Raw genomic sequence first — 18,186 nt, 5'->3', positions numbered from 1 at the left:
TACAGTACTGTGCTCCATGCATGTAAGCGAGGAAAATCTGGATGGTAAAACAAAGCTAACAGACTCAGGTGTTACCCAGATCAATAGTTTTATTACGAGTGCACACGGGAGAACCGTCTTAGCTACCCTTAGCCAGAGACACCGTTCTCAGAGGAAAAGTGACAATACAGCTTAGTTTATACAGTTTATTAGACAACACCCACTTATTACTAATGGGGTGTAAACATGGGAATATTGATACTTCATTGGTTTACATGGTTAATCAATCAACTACTAAGCCTGTCCTTCGAACTCGAGTACCCCCTGAATACATCAGTGAGAAGCTGATGGGCTGCAAAGGCTTCATTCTAACTTCGCATTCATGAGCTTATCTCTTATTCTTGTTATCAAAATAAGGAGGCAGGCATCTTCAGCAAGACATGGCTTCAGTGAACAAAGCCCTAGTCAAACTCTGCAGCCAGCTGACTATTCTCCAAGACCTGTCTGCAAAGGCCTTATCAATGTGCCTTTGTACCCTTATCTCTTTCAGGAGGCCTCCTCCAAACATGTACTCGGAGTAATTTACGAGTGGAGCTTTGGAATGTCCTTGGTTACCTAAATCTATCTATGTTGGTTTTAGTTTTTAAAAAAGGGTTAACATAGTCAAGCATTCCATGGTGCTTTGCGTTTTGTTTTCCAGCTAACAAGACTAAATGGTACCTTTCAGACAGTTTTATACCGGTCGAATATCGAGGACCCCTTTATATCCCCTAAACCAAATGTTATCCTAACAATGCACCATACTACATACTGCCCTGCACTTGTATTACAATAATTTGCTGCACTGGTGTTTTTCCCTAGTATGACGGCTGCTGAGCAAAGCAGTCCATGTGTGATATAAAGTGTATGTTGTGTAGCTGTGCGTAAAGGGAATTCTGAGGTAAGCATAGGTGATGAATATACAGAACAGACTTTTGGGACTGGCTAGATAGAGCACAATGGTCTCTTCAGATTCTGTACATTTCTATCTCATGGGCGGGTAATGATAGGAACAGGAGCAGGCCATTCAGCCCCTCACGTGTGTTCCGTCATTCAATTAGATCATGACTGAACTGTATCTTAACTCCATCTACCCACCTTGGTTCCGTAACCTTAATACCTTTGCCTAACAAAAATCTATCCATCTCAGTTTTGAAATTTGAAATCTGTGACGTGTTATACTACGTGTGCTGAAGCGAGGAGTGATTCTCTTCTGCCTTGAGCCCAAGGTGCAGAATGTGAGTGAATTTGAGGCTAAGCCGCATGCACCTCTATGGAAACGATTTACAATCATGCACTGTGGCGGGCTTCAGCAAGTTATTGGGATGCATGATCGCTAAAGGAAAAGCACCAGCACAGGTCACTTCCATTACACTGTTTACTCAGTGAAAATTAAAATACGCTCTTAATATTGAATGAGAATTGTTTACTCCTATGAAATTATTTTAGCAGCTCCAGATCCTGCAGCAAATCTGGCCACAGCTTCCGTGGCGACAGCTTCTTGCTCAAAGCTTCCGAACCCGCGATGCACTTTAGTACCAAGGTCGCTGGAAGGAAGTACGACTATAAAACATAATTTACCATTAAAGGCGATTCTGAGACTTAGGTGAGTCAGAATAGAAACAAAGGCACCATAGGATGAGTTATGCTAACCGCTTGTAACATTAAGATGCAATTGTGGTAGCTGGTGTAGATCTTAGCCACACGGACCAGAAGGTCAGAGGATTGTTACCCGCTGTGCCACGTTAGCTGCAGCTCAGATAAAGGTGCTACAAGTAGCCTCAGCACCCCTGGGCTAAGGAGGAGAAATGATCCACCAGGGTTCTCACTCCTGATCGCTATCCAGTGCCATGTCCCCCCCCACCCCCCACACCACATGTGTGGATCAGGTGATTATGGGATTAGATTCAGCTGGGAAGCCACCTCAGGAATTATAGGATACATCGCTTGGTGCTGTCTTGGGTATCGTACACATGGTCTGGTATACCAGCAGTGAGTTATAGATATCCAGAGCAGACCACTTCCAGGGTGTTGTCACAGCCAGACGGGATCTCAGCTTAATGCAGCATCCAAAAGGCGGCTCTTCCGACAGTGCAACATTCCCTTAGTACTGCCCTGGAGTGTCAACCGAGACTATTGCTCAAGTTCCTGAAGCAGGGTTTGAACCCACAACCTAGTGGCTCAGAGGCAAGAGTGCTACAAATGAGCCACGGCTGACATGTGAAGAAGCCAGTCATTACAAACAAACAGATTACACACTGGAATAGGAAAGCTGACAAACATTAACAATTAACAAGCATTTTTAAAAATTAGACATTTTTTGTTTACAGAAGAGGAAAACCGTGCATTGGTTTTGCAAACTAATGTAGTGGTGGTGTATAGTCTCAACATGGCATTTACAACAGGGCACACCGATTGCATGACTTGTGCATATTTGTGCATTTGTGTAACACACTTCAGGACCCAGTTGGTCAGTGTGGGACAGGGCAGCAGGTCCCAGTTGGTCACAGTGTGGGACAGGACAGCAGGTCCCAGTTGGTCACAGGGTGGGACAGGACAGCAGGTCCAAGTTGGTCACAGGGTGGGACAGGACAGCAGGTCCCAGTTGGTCAGTGTGGGACAGGGCAGCAGGACCCAGTTGGTCAGTGTGGGACAGGACAGCAGGTCCCAGTTGGTCACATTGTGGGACAGGACAGCAGGTCCCTGTTGGTCACATTCTGGGACAGGACAGCAGGTCCCAGCTGGTCAGTGCGGGACAGGACAGCAGGTCCCAGCTAGTCAGTGCGGGACAGGGCAGCAGGTCCCAGTTGGTCAGTGTGGGACAGGGCAGCAGGTCCCAGTTGGTCACTGTGGGACAGGACAGCAGGTCCCAGTTGGTCAATGTGGGACAGGACAGCAGGTCCCAGTTGGTCAGTGTGGGACAGGACAGCAGGTCCCAGTTGGTCACAGTGTGGGACAGGACAGCAGGTCCCAGTTGGTCAATGTGGGACAGGGCAGCAGGTCCCAGTTGGTCAGTGTGGGACTGGACAACAGGTCCCAGTTGGTCAGTGTGGGACAGGGCAGCAGGTCCCAGTTGGTCAGTGTGGGACAGGGCAGCAGGTCCCAGTTGGTCACAGTGTGGGACAGAGCAGCAGGTCCCAGTTGGTCACAGTGTGGGACAGGGCAGCAGGTCCCTGTTGGTCAGTGTGGGACAGGACAGCAGGTCCCAGTTGGTCACAGTGTGGGACAGGACAGCAGGTCCCAGTTGGTCACAGTGTGGGACAGGACAGCAGGTCCCAGTTGGTCACAGGGTGGGACAGGACAGCAGGTCCCAGTTGGTCACAGGGTGGGACAGGGCAGCAGGTCCCAGTTGGTCAGTGTGGGACAGGGCAGCAGGTCCCAGTTGGTCAATGTGGGACAGGACAGCAGGTCCCAGTTGGTCAGTGTGGGACAGGACAGCAGGTCCCAGTTGGTCACAGTGTGGGACAGGACAGCAGGTCCCAGTTGGTCAATGTGGGACAGGGCAGCAGGTCCCAGTTGGTCAATGTGGGACAGGGCAGCAGGTCCCAGTTGGTCAGTGTGGGACAGGGCAGCAGGTCCCAGTTGGTTACAGGGTGGGACAGGGCAGCAGGTCCCAGTTGGACAGGGTGGGACAGGGCAGCAGGTCCCAGTTGGACAGTGTGGGACAGGGCAGCAGGTCCCAGTTGGTCAGTGTGGGACAGGGCAGCAGGTCCCAGTTGGTCTGGGTGGGACAGGGCAGCAGGTCCCAGTTGGTCACAGTGTGGGACAGGGCAGCAGGTCCCAGTTGGTCAGTGTGGGACAGGGCAGCAGGTCCCAGTTGGTCTGGGTGGGACAGGGCAGCAGGTCCCAGTTGGACAGTGTGGGACAGGGCAGCAGGTTCCAGTTGGTCAGTGTGGGACAGGGCAGCAGGTCCCAGTTGGACACAGTGTGGGACAGGGCAGCAGGTCCCAGTTGGTCACAGTGTGGGACAGGGCAGCAGGTTCCAGTTGGTCAGTGTGGGACAGGGCAGCAGGTCCCAGGTGGTCAGTGTGGGACAGGGCAGCTGAATACCTGTGTTTAAGTATGTCTCCATTCTACCATTTAAAAAAAAATATTCTTGGGATATGAACATCGTTAGCAAGGCCAGCATTAATTGCCCATCCCTAATTGCCCTTGAGAAGGTGGTAGTGAGCTGCCTTCTTGAACTGCTGCAGTCCGTGTGGTGAATGTACTCCCACAGTGCTGTTAAGTAGAGTGTTCCAGGATTTTTACCCAGCAATGATGAAGAAACTGCGATCTATTTCCAAGTCAGGATGATGTGTGACTTGAAGGGGAACCTGGAGGTGATGGTTTTTCCATGCGCCTGCTGCCCGTATCCTTCTAAGTGGTAGAGGTCATGGGTTTGGGAGGTGCTATCGAAGAAGCCTTGGCGAGTTGCTGCAGTGCATCCTGTGTATAGTATGCACTTCAGCCATGGTGCGCCAGTGGTGAAAGGAGTGGATGTATAAGGTGGTAGATGGGCTGCCGATCAAGCGGACCACAATGTCCTGGATAGTGTTGAGCTTCTTATCTCAATTGAAGAGAGCAGGGAGGTAGTGTAACTATACCATCTGCTCACACTAATCCAACAGATGTACCAGTATCACCAGCCCTATACTTATAAATTTGTTAATGATTCACGCTAGTGTTTTAATGCACATGATTCACTGGGATATAAGAAGATACTTTTTTCCTCTTTATCTCTTTCGCCCTTCAATCACTCAAGTGGCCACAAAAGTCAGTGAGCTGTTAACAAACTTGCAAGTGTTGGCAATACTGTTACACTGATATCAATAGTATAACTGAGGCATATGTTCCTGTGGCACCACAAGACAGTGAGTATAAAGTGAATTGTAAACTAGAGACAACACTGACATCTTAAGAGTGCTGTGCTACAAAGTCAAACACAAGTACCTGAATGGACTGGATAACGTTCTGTATCGGTTGCTGTTGAAGGGGGGAAAATATCATTGTAAGTAAGAGGATTAGAATAAAACTTGGCACCAATTTGATGGAACAATCTTTATCGGGACTTACAGAGTGTTGATCGGGATGGGCTTCTGGTCATAGTTGTTCACTGAAGGCTCCGAATGAAGGTAGCACTGAAAGGGGACACGCAGTGATCATTTAAAAATACTAACAGGGGATTTATATAATAAAGCAACACAAGGCATAAAACATGAAAAGGAAATTAAACTTTGACTCTACCTTCCAGGACTGGGTAATGTTGGGTTTCAAATATCTGACTGCGTAACCAGAGTAGTGTAGCTCTAAAAAGAACAGCAAAAAATAAGGTACTGGTCAGTGGACACACCCAAAATATAATGCATGCTGTGTTGTATTAAGCACACTGACTGTACTAATGTATCAGATAAACTTAACTGTTACAATGTGTTATTATATAAGGTACACCAACTTATTATATAATATCGACCAATCATTATAATCCAATACATGCTGTCTGCATTAAATAAAGTACATAGACTTTACTATTATACCAGATATATTAACAGTTATAATGTAATACAAGTTGTCTGTGTTATTAATATTAAATACAAACTTTTCTATATCAGAAAATGCTGGATATACACAGCAGGTCAGTTCTCATCTGTAAAGAGAAATCCCAGGTTATGACATTCAGTTGCTTCCCCTTGTCATGAACCAGTTCTGATGTCACAACTTGTCTTTTCTGTTTACATATACCGAATGACCTGCTGCGTATTGCCACCATTTTCTGTTTTTATTTACGATTTCCAGCAATTATAGTTTTCCCTTTTTAATTAAATTTAGTGATGCATACCTACTGATTGTTTGTAACACCTACAATTTGAACCTTTCCACTGCTAAAGACGCTGACTCACACTGGGGTGTGGCTTTATAGGTACAGAAGCCCACCTTACCCAAGTGCCTAATTTCATGCGTAAGCCGTCGGCGGGTTATTCAACCATAAGAGCACCACTGGCAAGCCAGTGCTTGCCGTCATCCAACATCTACATATAGTGCATTTTCCAGCAGGATTCACTAGACAGTGATCAGGAGTGGGAACACATTCAACTTGCATTTATATAGTGCCTTTGAAATAGAAAAACATCCCAAGGGACTTCACAGAGACATAATCCAAAAAAATGAACACCCTGCCAAAGAAAGATTAGGAGGAGAGCCTAAAAGCTTGGTCATAGAGGTGGGTTTTAAGGAGGGTCTTAAGGAGGGAGGTGGGGAGTGGAGAGCTTTGAGGAGGGAATTCTAGAGCATGGGCCAGAGCGGCTAAAAGTGCAGCCATCAATTTAAGGAGGGAGGTGGGGAGTGGAGAGCTTTGGGGAGGGAATTCTAGAGCATGGGCCAGAGCGGCTAAAAGTGCAGCCATCAATGGTGAGACAAAAGGAGGTTTAATATACAATAGGCTGAAATCAAAAGAAAAGAAAGTTTGTGGGGAGCGGTTGTAAGGCTGGATGGGTTTTAGCAGAAGATGGGCTGAAGTAGGGATTGACCAATGTTCCAGAGGTGGAGGTATGCAGATATGGGTACGGTAGCACAGTGGTTATGTTGCTAGACTAGTAATCTAGAGCCCTGCACTAATGATCTGGAGACGATGAGTTCAATTCCCACCATGGCAGCTGGGGAATTTAAATTCAATTAAATAAATCTGGAATAAAATACTAGTGTAAGTGACCATGAAACTACCAGATTGTTGTTAAAACCCATCTAGTTCACTAATGTTCTTTAGGGAAGGAAATCTGCCATCCTTACCCTGTCTGCCTGAAATGTGACTCCAGACCCACAGCAATGTGGTTGATTCTTAACTGCCTAGCAAGCCACTCAGTTGTCTGCTACAAAAAAAACAGCAGTAGTTCAAGAAGATGGCTCACAAGGGCAATTAGGAATGGGCAATAAATACTGTCCTTGCCATTGACGCCGACATCCTGTGAATAAAAAAAAATATGGAGTTGGAAATTCAGCTCAGTGTTGAACAGAACACCAAGGTTGCAAACAGTGGCCAGGGAGGGGATGGAGTCAGGGGTGAGTCAAGGTTTTTGGCCTTAGTATTCGCAATATTTAGAGGAAAGTATGGTTCATAAATACGACTGGATGTCCGACAATTCGGAGGTAGAGCTGGGTGTCGACATCGTATATGTGCAAGCTGACCCCATGTCTACGGATGATGTTGTCAAAGGGCAGGATGTAGATAAGAAAGAGGAACCACGGATGGATCCTTGGGGAACTCAAGAGGCGACAGTCCGGGGATGGGAAGAGAAGTCATTGTTAGAGAAGCTCTGGCTATGAGAACTCCCTCCCTCCACTTGATGTTGGATAGGATGGGCTTGCTTAGGCCAGGAACTCTCAGTATGAGTGAGAGGAGAATTTTGGGCACCAAAATCTCTGAATAACATGCTTAAAATCAGTCATTTTAAATTAATATATTGCCAAAGCATATTGTGCAAGTACAGTTTTACGAAGTAAATTTGTGAAAGGGTCCAAGAGGTTTTGTTCCTTTTGTGGGTGTTACAAATTTTAGGTCTGCTCTAGGTAATCTCTCAGGTTCAGTGTCTCTGCTCCGTCCCGCAAGTGGATCCCGTATCCCCTACGATCAGTTTACCTTTACTGCCCAATATCTAGTCATACAATAGCATGACCCAGGAGCAAAACAATGAAATCCCTCATTATGTGAACTGGATACTGTAATCTCACAAGTCGCCTCCACATGCGCTACTCCAATCTTCTGAAAGGCAGGCTTATTAACATGTTACGGAGACAAGGCCAAATGCAAATCAACAAGCTGCCATATTTCATAATTATTAAGCAAACGTGCAGAGTAACATCTGTAGTGAATTTCACCTCAATCTGACTTAATTTACTAAACCCCCTGGTAATATAGAAAATAACAAAACACACCACACTGTCCCCGTTAGTAGGCTAAATTAACTTACCTAACCAAAGTTTCCTCTGGACCTGATCGACTCTGTCTTGATGAAGCATATATTTTAGAACTCACCAAGTAGAACGCGCACTTCTGTCTTTTGTTTTCCTAGTTGGACAGGAAGTCAGCAGTTTGACCTCTGACTCTCTCCCTATCGGGGAGTTGCCAATTAAATCAGCAACCATGCCTCCTGGACAGAGGTCCGCTCGAAACTAAGGCTCGGAATTTGCGGTCAGCAGCGAGGTGAAGGCGTTTGCTGCCGGCTTCAAAGTACGCTCCGCACAAGGACCTTACAATCCCTTTGTCGAGAACCTCGGGTTTTCCGACCTACGATTCAATTCAACAGAACATAATGGGGATCCCCTTGTTTGAACTGATGTGATGTCAACAAGCTGTCTAAGCAGCCAATCAAAAGGCAGAATTCTCACAGACAGCGAACAAGAAAGTGAGTAAGCCTTTAAAATTCTAACTTTTTTGAAATAGTTAGAGAGAGCAAAAAAAGATTGGGGCTCTCACATGGGGAAAATGCAAACCTGAAATAAAGATGGACAAAAATTTAAAAAAATTAAAATATATTTTTTGAAAAGTTTCTTAAATTTAAATTTTTATTAAAATGGACAAATTTCATACTGCGCAACATTACAATTAGTTTTCCAGACCCTTAACATTTGTTTAGCAGTCAATACACTGCTAAAACCCCAGTTACACTTAATCCCTTTGGGTCTAACATTTAGTGGGGAATTTAACAGCGTAATTACTGCGGTAGAGCCGAGGTTTTCATCCGTTTCCCTGATTTGCGAGATTTCACTGATTGCCGGCTCGGGGGGGGCGGCACAGCACAGCCAGTTTCGGAGATGTGATTGACAGACCCCAACTTCGGGATTTCTGCATGTGTCTGCGCAGGCGCCCAATCCCGAAGATGCGGTCAGTTTCAAAGGTGGAATGATGGCGAATGCTGCCAGTTCACCGTCAACCCGACCAAATATTCCAGGCCTATGTCCTGCTGGGACCAAACGAATAGCACTGTCTCAACAAAAATAGGTGTGGATCATCACTGGAATGTCTGAACGAGCTTCCACTGTATCAAGCAATCTGGATCAGGTGCTTAGTCTGAATTCTAATCCAACACTCCACCATTGCAATTCTGTGAATTTAACCCCTTGAGAGCTAAATTTGACTTGCAATCTTCATTTTAATCTAAATTACAATAAACTCCTTCAGTGCCTAAATGGCTAAAAAATAGTGACAGTGGGTTTAACTTGGTTACAATTCTATGTTGTAATGCACTGCGCTAATAAACTGGCACAAATAAAATAGGGAGAAGGGGATCTGAGCTTCTCAGGGTTCCCCTTATGATAGCGACACTAAGATGTAAACAGGCTGTAGGTTTTAAAAATTTGCAAAACAATAAAAAATTGTCATTGCAACAACTGTACTCTTTAAAGCTCACCTTTGTTGTCCTTTTTGGGAAGCACAAATTCCCCACACTCCGATACGAAATGAGACCAGTCCCATGAGGCCTGAGTGACCAAAGGCTTGTAGTGGCTCCAGGGTTTCTCGATGTGAATGCTAGGAATCATATACCGCTTTCCATCAGGAGAATACTTGTTGCTTGCACTCAGCGATCCTCCGGCATGAGCAAATAACTGGATAGAACAGGAATAATTATTATCAATGCTATCCCACAGAAATGAACTGCGTTTCACATTGCTTTATGTTTTGCATTTTCTTTTAATTCCCTTTGTAGCTATTCCAGCCCTATATCGTCCCTAAATGAAAGGGCGGGCGGATGGACGGACAACTTGCTCCCAGGCCTCTAACAATGCTCTCCTGTAACTGAATGCTATGAGTGAAGGCCATGGAGGCTGTCCCTCTCATCAACTGTCAGCCACGGCTCAGTGGAAGCGCTCTCACCTCAGGGTCAGAAGGTTGTGGGTTCAAGCCCCACTACAGACACTTGCACACATAATCTAGGTTGACACATCAGCGCAGTACTGAGGGAGTGCTGCACTGTCGGAGGCGCCGTCTTTCAGATGAGTCCCCGTCTGCCCTCTCAGGTGGATGTAAAAGATCCCACGGCACTCTTTTGAATAAGAGCAGGGGAGTTCTCTCCGGTGTCCTTGCCAATAGTTATCCCTCAATCAACATCACTGAAAAACATTATCTGGTCATTATCATGTTGCTGTTTGTGGGAACTTGCTGTGTGCGAATTGGCTGCTGTGTTTCCTATATTACAACAGTAACTACACTTTAAAAGTATTTCATTGGCTGGAAAGCGCTTTAAGATATCCTGAGGTCATGAAAGGCGCTTTAAATAGGCAATTCTTTTCTTGCTCTCTATTGTTTTTCCACTCTATGCCCCTCTACCCAAGCTGGGAACCAGGGGCATGAAACCGGATCCTGCTATTCCACAACAGGGGTTAATTTTTCAACTCTGTGCTCCTATCAGGGAGCTTCATCTGCCCGCTGCACATAGTGAGAATTTAGGCACACATTGCACATGATTTTCCACCAATAATGGTCAGAAAATGGTGCACCCCCAGTGCACGTCTGAATTTCTGATAGGCATTGCTGGTTAGCAAGGCTCCCTGCCAGAAGCATGACATTGAAAATTTACTCCTACAGTGCTCTGGAGCACCAGCACCATATCAACCCTTACAGGTATAAATAACTGCAATTGAACTGTTGATGTGAATGAGTACATCAGTGTACTGTATATCTGTCACACCTATCAGGGATCACATTATGACATCTGGAGGTAGCTCTGCTAGAGGGCAAACATAGAATCATAGAATGGTTACAGCACAGGAGGCCATTCGGCCCATGCCAGTTCTCTGCAAGAGCACTTCAGCTAGTCCCACTCCCCCAATCTTTCCCCGTAGCCCTGCAAAATTTTTCCTTCAGGTACTTATCCAATTCCCTTTTGAAAGCCACAATTAAATCTGCTTCCACCACCCTTTCAGGCAGTGAATTCCAGATCCTAACCACTCGTCGCGTAAATTTTTTTTTCCTCATATCGCCTTTGGTTCTTCTGCCAATCACCTTAAATCTGTGTCCTCTGGTTCTCGACCCTTCTGCCAAGGGGAACACTTTCTCTCTATATACTCTGGCTAGACACCCCTTGATTTTGAACACCTCTATCAAATCTCCTCTCAACCTTCTCTGCTCTAAGGAGAACAACCCCAGCTTCTCCAGTCTATCCACGTAACTAAAGTCCCTCATCACAGAATCACAGAAACCCCACAGTGCAGATAGAGGCCATTTCGGCCCATCGAGCCTGCACCGACACATATCCCTGGAACCATTCTTGTAAATCTTTTCTGCACCCTCTCTAAGGCCGTCACATCCTTCCTAAAGTGCGGTGCCCAGAATTGGACACAATACTCCAGTTGAGGCCGAACCAGTGTTTTATAAAGATTCATCATAACTTCCTTGCTTTTGTACTCTATGCCTTTATTTATGAAGCCTAGGATCCTGTATGCTTTTTTAACCACTATCTCAGCCTGCCCTGCCATCCTTCAATGATTTATGCACATATACCCCCAGGTCTCTCTGTTCATGCACCCCCTTTAGAATTGTACCCTTTAGTTTATATTGCCTCTCCTCATTCTTCCTACCAAAATGTATCACTTTGTACTTTTCTGTGTTAAATTTCATCTGCCACGTGTCTGCCCATTCCACCAGCCTGTCTATGTCTTCTTGAAGTCTATCACTATCCTCCTCACTGTTCACTATACTTCCAAGTTTAATGTCATCTGCAAATTTTGAAATTGTGCCCTGCACACCCAAGTCTAAGTCATTAATATATATCAAGCAAAGCAGTGGTCCTAGTACCGAGCCCTGGGGACCACCACTGTATACCTTCCTCTAGTTCGAAAAACAACCGTTCATCACTACTCTCTGTTTCCTGTCACTTAGCCAATTTCATATCCATACTGCCACTGTCCCTTTTATTCCATGGGCTTCAACTTTGCTGGCAAGCCTATTATGTGGCACTTTATCAAACACCTTTTGGAAGTTGTACTGGTCCAGAGAGTGAGGGTCTAGAACAACCAGCATGACACTGTTGGACTGATGGGTGGATGGGGAAAGATCAGAGTTAATGGGGCATTCAGGACAATAGGCACAGTTTCAAGTGAAACTGGGTAATGGCAGGGAACCAGGTGCAAAATATACTGGGCACGAATGGACTGCAGTGGGGAGGGGATACAGGCAAAAGGACTGAATAAGTTTCCCTTCATTGTTCATTCATCTTCCCAGAGAATCTCCCATCCCAGTGAATTTCCCATCACATGATGGGAGATTCTCTGGGAAGACGAATGAATTGTGATGGGAGATTCTCTAGGAAGGTGAGTGGATTGCGATGAGAGATTCTCTGGGAAGATGAATGGATTGCGATGAGAGGTTCCCAGGGAAGGTGAATGGATTGCATTGAGAGATTCTCTGGGAAGGTGAATGGATTGCGATGAGAGGCTCCCTGGGAAGGTGAATGGATTGCATTGAGAGATTCTCTGGGAAGGTGAATGGATTGCATTGAGAGATTCTCTGGGAAGGTGAATGGATTGCATTGAGAGATTCTCTGGGAAGGTGAATGGATTATGATGAGTGAAATTCTGGGAAGGTGAATGGATTGCAATGTGAGTAATTCGGTGGTGGTCACCTTTTTTGATTAACAATCTGTGTGTTGCTGCAGTCCAATAACTGCAGCCCTTTTGATGGTTTAGTAGGTTGTATACTTGTAGTTAAGACTTGCGTAAGAAAATGTAAATGACAGTCTTTGTGACAAAACTTTTCAACTGTTTCCTGCGGCACTGGATGTATGTGTCTCGTGTGGGTCTCTGGGCTGGATTTTACTTACCGAGACGAGTTGGGGCGGGACTGCTGCCTTCTGGGTTCCAGTCCCGCCCCCAGCGACGTCTGATGAACTGATGCTATTTTGCCCTGATTGGCCTTGTTAAGCCCGCCAATTAAGGGAGAGCAGGTGTCAGATGACATCAGTTGATGACGCTTCATCTGCCAGTTTTCTTAAAGGCATATGCACCACACTTGTTTGACAGATGATTTGACAATGTTTGACAGCATTGAGGTACTGTCAATCACTGTCCAAAGGTGAGCCCTTGCCCCCAGGCTCTCCAATTACTCTCTCCTTAGGATAAAACAGATGGCAGCTGCAGCTGAGATTGCAGAAGCCATCTGTCACTTCTCCCAATGAGATGAGGCTACACAAACACTTCACAGCTTGTCACCTGCAGAAACATCTAAACAAATTAAAAATTACTTTCACAACATGTCCTTACCTCTGATACTAACCAGTGTCCCATTGCATCCTTCACGCCACTTCTGCAGCTGTCATCCAAACACCAACAGAGCCACAGCACTTACCCTGGCGGGGTTCCCCAACGTCGGGAAGCCCGCAGCAGCAGTCAAAAAATTGGAAAAAGCCTCTTAACTACCTGTTAACAGGCAGTTAAGTGGCTATAATCCTCTTCCCGCCGCTAGGAATCGGGTCTCTGCGCAAATCGGGGACCCAACTCCCGGGAAGATTGGTTGGAGGTGGGTTGGGAGCGGGTTTGGGACCCGCTCCCATTTTTTGGGATTTTCCCAGCAGTCCCGCCTCCAAACCCGCCTCCTCAGGGCTGGTAAAATCCAGCCCAGAGTGTCCAATCTGTACAGGCTGAGCTTGATCCTGCCACTGATTTGTACAGCTTGGGCTTGGCCTGTGACTGATCTGTACAGTGTCCATCCTCCGTGGTTAATTGCTACAATGTTACTTATACTCAACATGGACTCAAATGAAAATCACTCACCAGTGCTGCATGGGTTCTTTTGGGATGGTCAAACAGGGTAAAGGAAGAAGTTGTGAAATCATCTAAAAACAATAAAAGTGTCGAAAAATTAGTCAATGCAATACAGAAATCCACACTAAGAATGTCTGTTCCCAGCCCATCTTTGACAAGCAAAATCAAAGCATAAAAGGAAGAGCCACTAGCAGTTGGGTTAGTCCTGCAGTTTCCCTTTAAGTGAGAGCTGCTTGCATTGAAGCAGACACATTGGGCTGGATTTTGTGAATGGAGACGTGCTGGAGGCAGGACTGCTGCTTGTCAGGTCTCAGTCCCGCCTCTATCATGTTCTGGCCAACCAGAGGGATTTTCCCCTGATTGACCTTGTTAAGCCCGCCCTGCGGGCTCAGCAGGCCAATTAGGGGGAAGTCACTGACAGAGCACGTCAACGTCTGACGTGCCATCTGTCAAGACTTCTTGAAAGAAGAAATGTCAGCGTTTGACATCTCTGTGAAGCTGTCAAACACTGACATTCTGTGTAATTTGATGAGTTCTTGTGTTCAGGACTCATCAAACCTTTCTACTTTGTAGAAAGCAGATGACTGTTGGATCGGAGGATCCAACAGCCAGTCTGTGAAATCTACAACAAAGATGTCGGGACTCCGGAACCACCGTGGCTGAAGGCTGCAGGCAGAAACAAAGGTAAGTGAACATTTTATAACACTTAACATTCACCTCACATACTTACCACTCCACACTTGCACCCATCACTCACCTCTACATCGCACTTTCAGGCCCCCTGCAGACCTCTACTCGTCTCCTCCAACCCGGTGGGTTTCTCCGAGGTCGGGAAGCCTTCACCTGAAAAGGTAAAATGGCACTAATCCTTTTTTCTGCCTGTTAACAGGCAGTTAAAAGGATTTAATCCCTTTCCCGCGTCGAGGAGATGGGACCCAAAGCAAGATATCTTCCCGCCTCCTGGCAAAAGGGCACAGAGACGGGATGGGGGCAGATTTTGCCATCCACCCCCACTTTCTGCAACTTTACCCACTGTCCCACCTCCATACCCGCCTTCTCGGGGCTGACAAAATCCAGCCCATTGAAGTGAAGGGAGCAAATTAAGCTGCAGTTAGACTCCACTCTGTCTCAATGCAAACCAGTGTGAGATGGCTTCACATCTTGGGGCTTCAGTATGTTCAGCAGTCTCCCGAGTTATACTTCCCATTCTACATCGATGCACACCCTAAACCACCTTGCATCAACATTATACTGACAGTATACTTGGCGTCTTAGTCGGCCATTTTATTAGTGGAGAAGCACAGTAAGTTTGCGGCTGTTTTCTATATTTTGAGTTATATTTAATTGAGCTATATTTTAACATGTATATAATTTTCAGCCAGTTTATATTGTGCTCACGTGGTACTTTGTACATTGATAACTGGCACACCATGCCCAGCTGATCTCTTAAACTCTCAACAACTAAGGACCCACCTTGACCTGCCTGTGGGCAAAGCTGTGCCCAGGAATGCAGACTCATAAGATTGCCCTATAAATTTCTGGCAACCTTTATATTTGGCCATATTACTTTCAACAGGCTGTTCTGCATCTTTTAGACCTTTGAACAACAGAACTGTATTTCTGGCCGATTTTTGTGCTCACTTTGTGAGGGATGTTAATTCCTTTCCACTTCTGGCACCTGTTGCCAGTACAAAGCTCTTCCGAGGCAGTGCAACATAGATTGGGCACAGGTTTTCTGTTTTCTACACCAGCTGTCCTTGAGGCCAATCACCTGGGCTGTGTTCACAAGTACTGCAGAACTGCAGCCACTTTTGTGCTGAGGACACACCCCAGTGGCAACAGGTTTGAGACACATCTCACATACAGCACCCTTCAAAGCAGCAGTGAGTGAGAGGTGACCCCCCCCCCCCTTTCTTTCTTTTTTCTTATTCATACGTGGGAGGTGAGCCTCGCTGGCAAAGCCAGCATTTATTACCCATCCCTAATTGCCCTTGAGAGGGTGGTGTTGCACTGCCTTCTTGAACTGCAGAGGGCAGTTGAGAGTCAACCACATTGCTGTGGAGTCTGAAGTCACACATAGACCAGGCCGGGTAAGGACGGCAGATTTCCTTCCCTAAAGGACATTAGTGAACCAGATGGGTTTTTAGGACTAACAACAGAAAACGCTGGAAAAACTCAGCAGGCTAGGGCAGCATCCGGAGAGAAAGCAGGTTTAGGGGCTGGGAAAAGGGGGAGGGGATGAGGAAAGAGATGGGGATGAGGAAAGAGATGTGGCTGTGAAACCGAGTCTCTTTCTTCATCCCCTCCCCCTTTTCCCAGCCCCTAAACCTGCTTTCTCTCCATGGATGCTGCCCTGGCCTGCTGAGTTTTTCCAGCGTTTTCTGTTGTTATTTCGGATTTCCAGCATCCGCAGTATTTTGCTATCGGGTTTTTAGGACAATCCGGTAGTTTAATGCTCACCATTACTGGTACTAGCTTTATTTCTGCTTCCTCTCTTCTCCCTCCCACTTTCTAATCTTTCTCCCTCTCCTCTCTCACCCTTCCTCCTCGCCTTTTCCCCTCCCCCTTTTACTTCTCCTATCCCGTCTTCCCACTCCTTCCTACCTCCCCTCCCTCTGGCCGTGCACTGCCCCCGCACCGCTTCTCTTACCTGCGCTGCATCTGGTGGTGTTCCGGCTGTGCTCTTCCGGTAGTTTGCCGGATTCGTCATCCATATTCATGCGGCGAAGGGTGGGCAGGTCCGGGCGGTACAGGGCTGTTTTCTGCCCCGCCAGGCTAACCCGCCAGGGCGCCCCCGGCCCCTGCCTGTTATCTCCCGCTGTGTTGGGCATCCGGCTGCACGGCTCTGTCCGGAGTCTCAGCCCACCGGGGTCTCAGCGCCTCCCTCATGGCCCACAGCGTTCTGTATCCAAGGAGTCACACAGTTACTTAGCAACCGAGTGACGCTCACTGTTACCTAGTTAGTGACCCTGCTGTCTTGTCATTCAACAGGCAGCCTATAACCTTCATTTCTCAATTCTAAATATCTAAGTGTTTCAACAATTAGTGGCTCGCCCAATATTTTTTTTTAAATTTCATTTAAAATTTCACCGGGCTATAATCAATTCTTCGGCAGCACCTCCCAAACCCGAGACCTCTCCTGCCTAGAAGGACAAGGGCAGTAGGCACATGGGAACACCACCACCTCCAAGTTCCCCTGCAAATCACACACCATCCTGACTTAGAAGTATATCGCCGATCCTTCATCGTTGCTGGGTCAAAATCCTGGAACTCCCTCACTAACAGCACTGTGGGAGTACCTTCACCACACGGACTGCAGCGGGTCAAGAAGGCGGCTCACCACCACCTAGGGATGGGGCAATAAATGCTGGCCTTGCCAGCGACACCCACATCCTGTGAATGAATAATTTTAAAAAGGTCCAATTATCAAACACTCACAGAAGACACAGACAGAAAGACACACACACACACAACCCGACACAGACAGAAGGACACACGCACACAAAGACAGACAAACATGTTCACAGACAGCTCGAGACAGACACACACAGATTTATTACAGGGTCGGGTCAAAGATCATTACATATCCCGGTTTGTCAAAATGTTACTTATTCTCAAAGAATGCTGAATAACCGTGCATCTGGATTATTTAAATGTATAACTGATTGTAGGAACTGGGGTTCCTAGCCGAAGAATTGAGATCGACTCAGAAAATCAAAAACAATAAAATTTAATGAACAAACGAAGCTGTACAGGAAACTGTAGGATACAGTGCAAATAGGTCTGGTCTGCTTGAAAGCCTCTCTGGAAACTGCTAGAAGGTTCCGAGCTCAACTGCTAGCAGGTTCCGAGCTCTACTGCTAGAAGGTTCCGAGCTCTGACGTCATCACGTTCTTCCCGCCATTGAGAGATCACGTGACGGATGGCGTGACGTCATCACGCGGAGTACAGGAAAGAAGCCCTAGTACAGTTAACAGATACATTAAAGGTGCAGCCCCCAGCTGTACTACATTGCTGTAAAAGGAATTATATACAATTGTCCGTAATCCTCTGATGGTTCCGCCACATGATAATAGTTCTAGTGATAGAAGCTATTAGTTTAAGTCTGGCACATGGGTTCAATAATACCTTGAGGGGCTACAGTAGAGGACATGAAGTGGTAGATTTTCACCCGGCTGCCTATTATAGAAGCTACTCAATTTTCATTTCCATTGATTTCAATTTTATGCCCAGGCAGCAAGTTGAAAATCAACCCCGAAATCTCACCTGCTCACTGGTACCCAGAGGGGCTTCCCTTGCTGGGGTGGGGGAAACCCATAAATACTACACTACCATAATGGATATGGTAGTATGGTGGTTATGTTACTGGACGAGCAATCCAGAGGTCTGTACTGACAATCTGGTAGGAGGTGAGTTCAAATCCCACCATAGTAGTTT

General features: G+C 46.4%; 1 protein-coding gene across 1 annotated transcript; it reads right to left on the bottom strand.

Annotated features, from left to right (window-relative positions):
* Nucleotides 1-71: 71 nt before the first annotated feature.
* On the bottom strand, nucleotides 72-16,679 carry LOC147116279 (sperm microtubule inner protein 8-like). Its single transcript, XM_085991067.1, has 7 exons — nucleotides 16,400-16,679; nucleotides 13,759-13,820; nucleotides 9,402-9,597; nucleotides 5,245-5,306; nucleotides 5,074-5,138; nucleotides 4,951-4,983; nucleotides 72-1,581 (listed from the first exon to the last, which is right to left on the bottom strand). The coding sequence occupies exons 1-7, from the start codon at nucleotides 16,578-16,580 to the stop codon at nucleotides 1,551-1,553; spliced, it is 630 nt and encodes a 209-aa protein (XP_085847193.1). The 5' UTR covers nucleotides 16,581-16,679; the 3' UTR covers nucleotides 72-1,550.
* Between the last annotated feature and the right edge of the window lie 1,507 nt (nucleotides 16,680-18,186).

This window comes from Somniosus microcephalus, chromosome 6 (assembly GCF_052327205.1).
Source record: "Somniosus microcephalus isolate GS21.2 chromosome 6, FLI_Smic_1.0, whole genome shotgun sequence".
In the NCBI taxonomy this organism is placed as follows: domain Eukaryota; kingdom Metazoa; phylum Chordata; class Chondrichthyes; order Squaliformes; family Somniosidae; genus Somniosus; species Somniosus microcephalus.
Note: the sequence above shows the minus strand (reverse complement) of the source record. Positions and strands in the feature narration are given on the sequence as shown.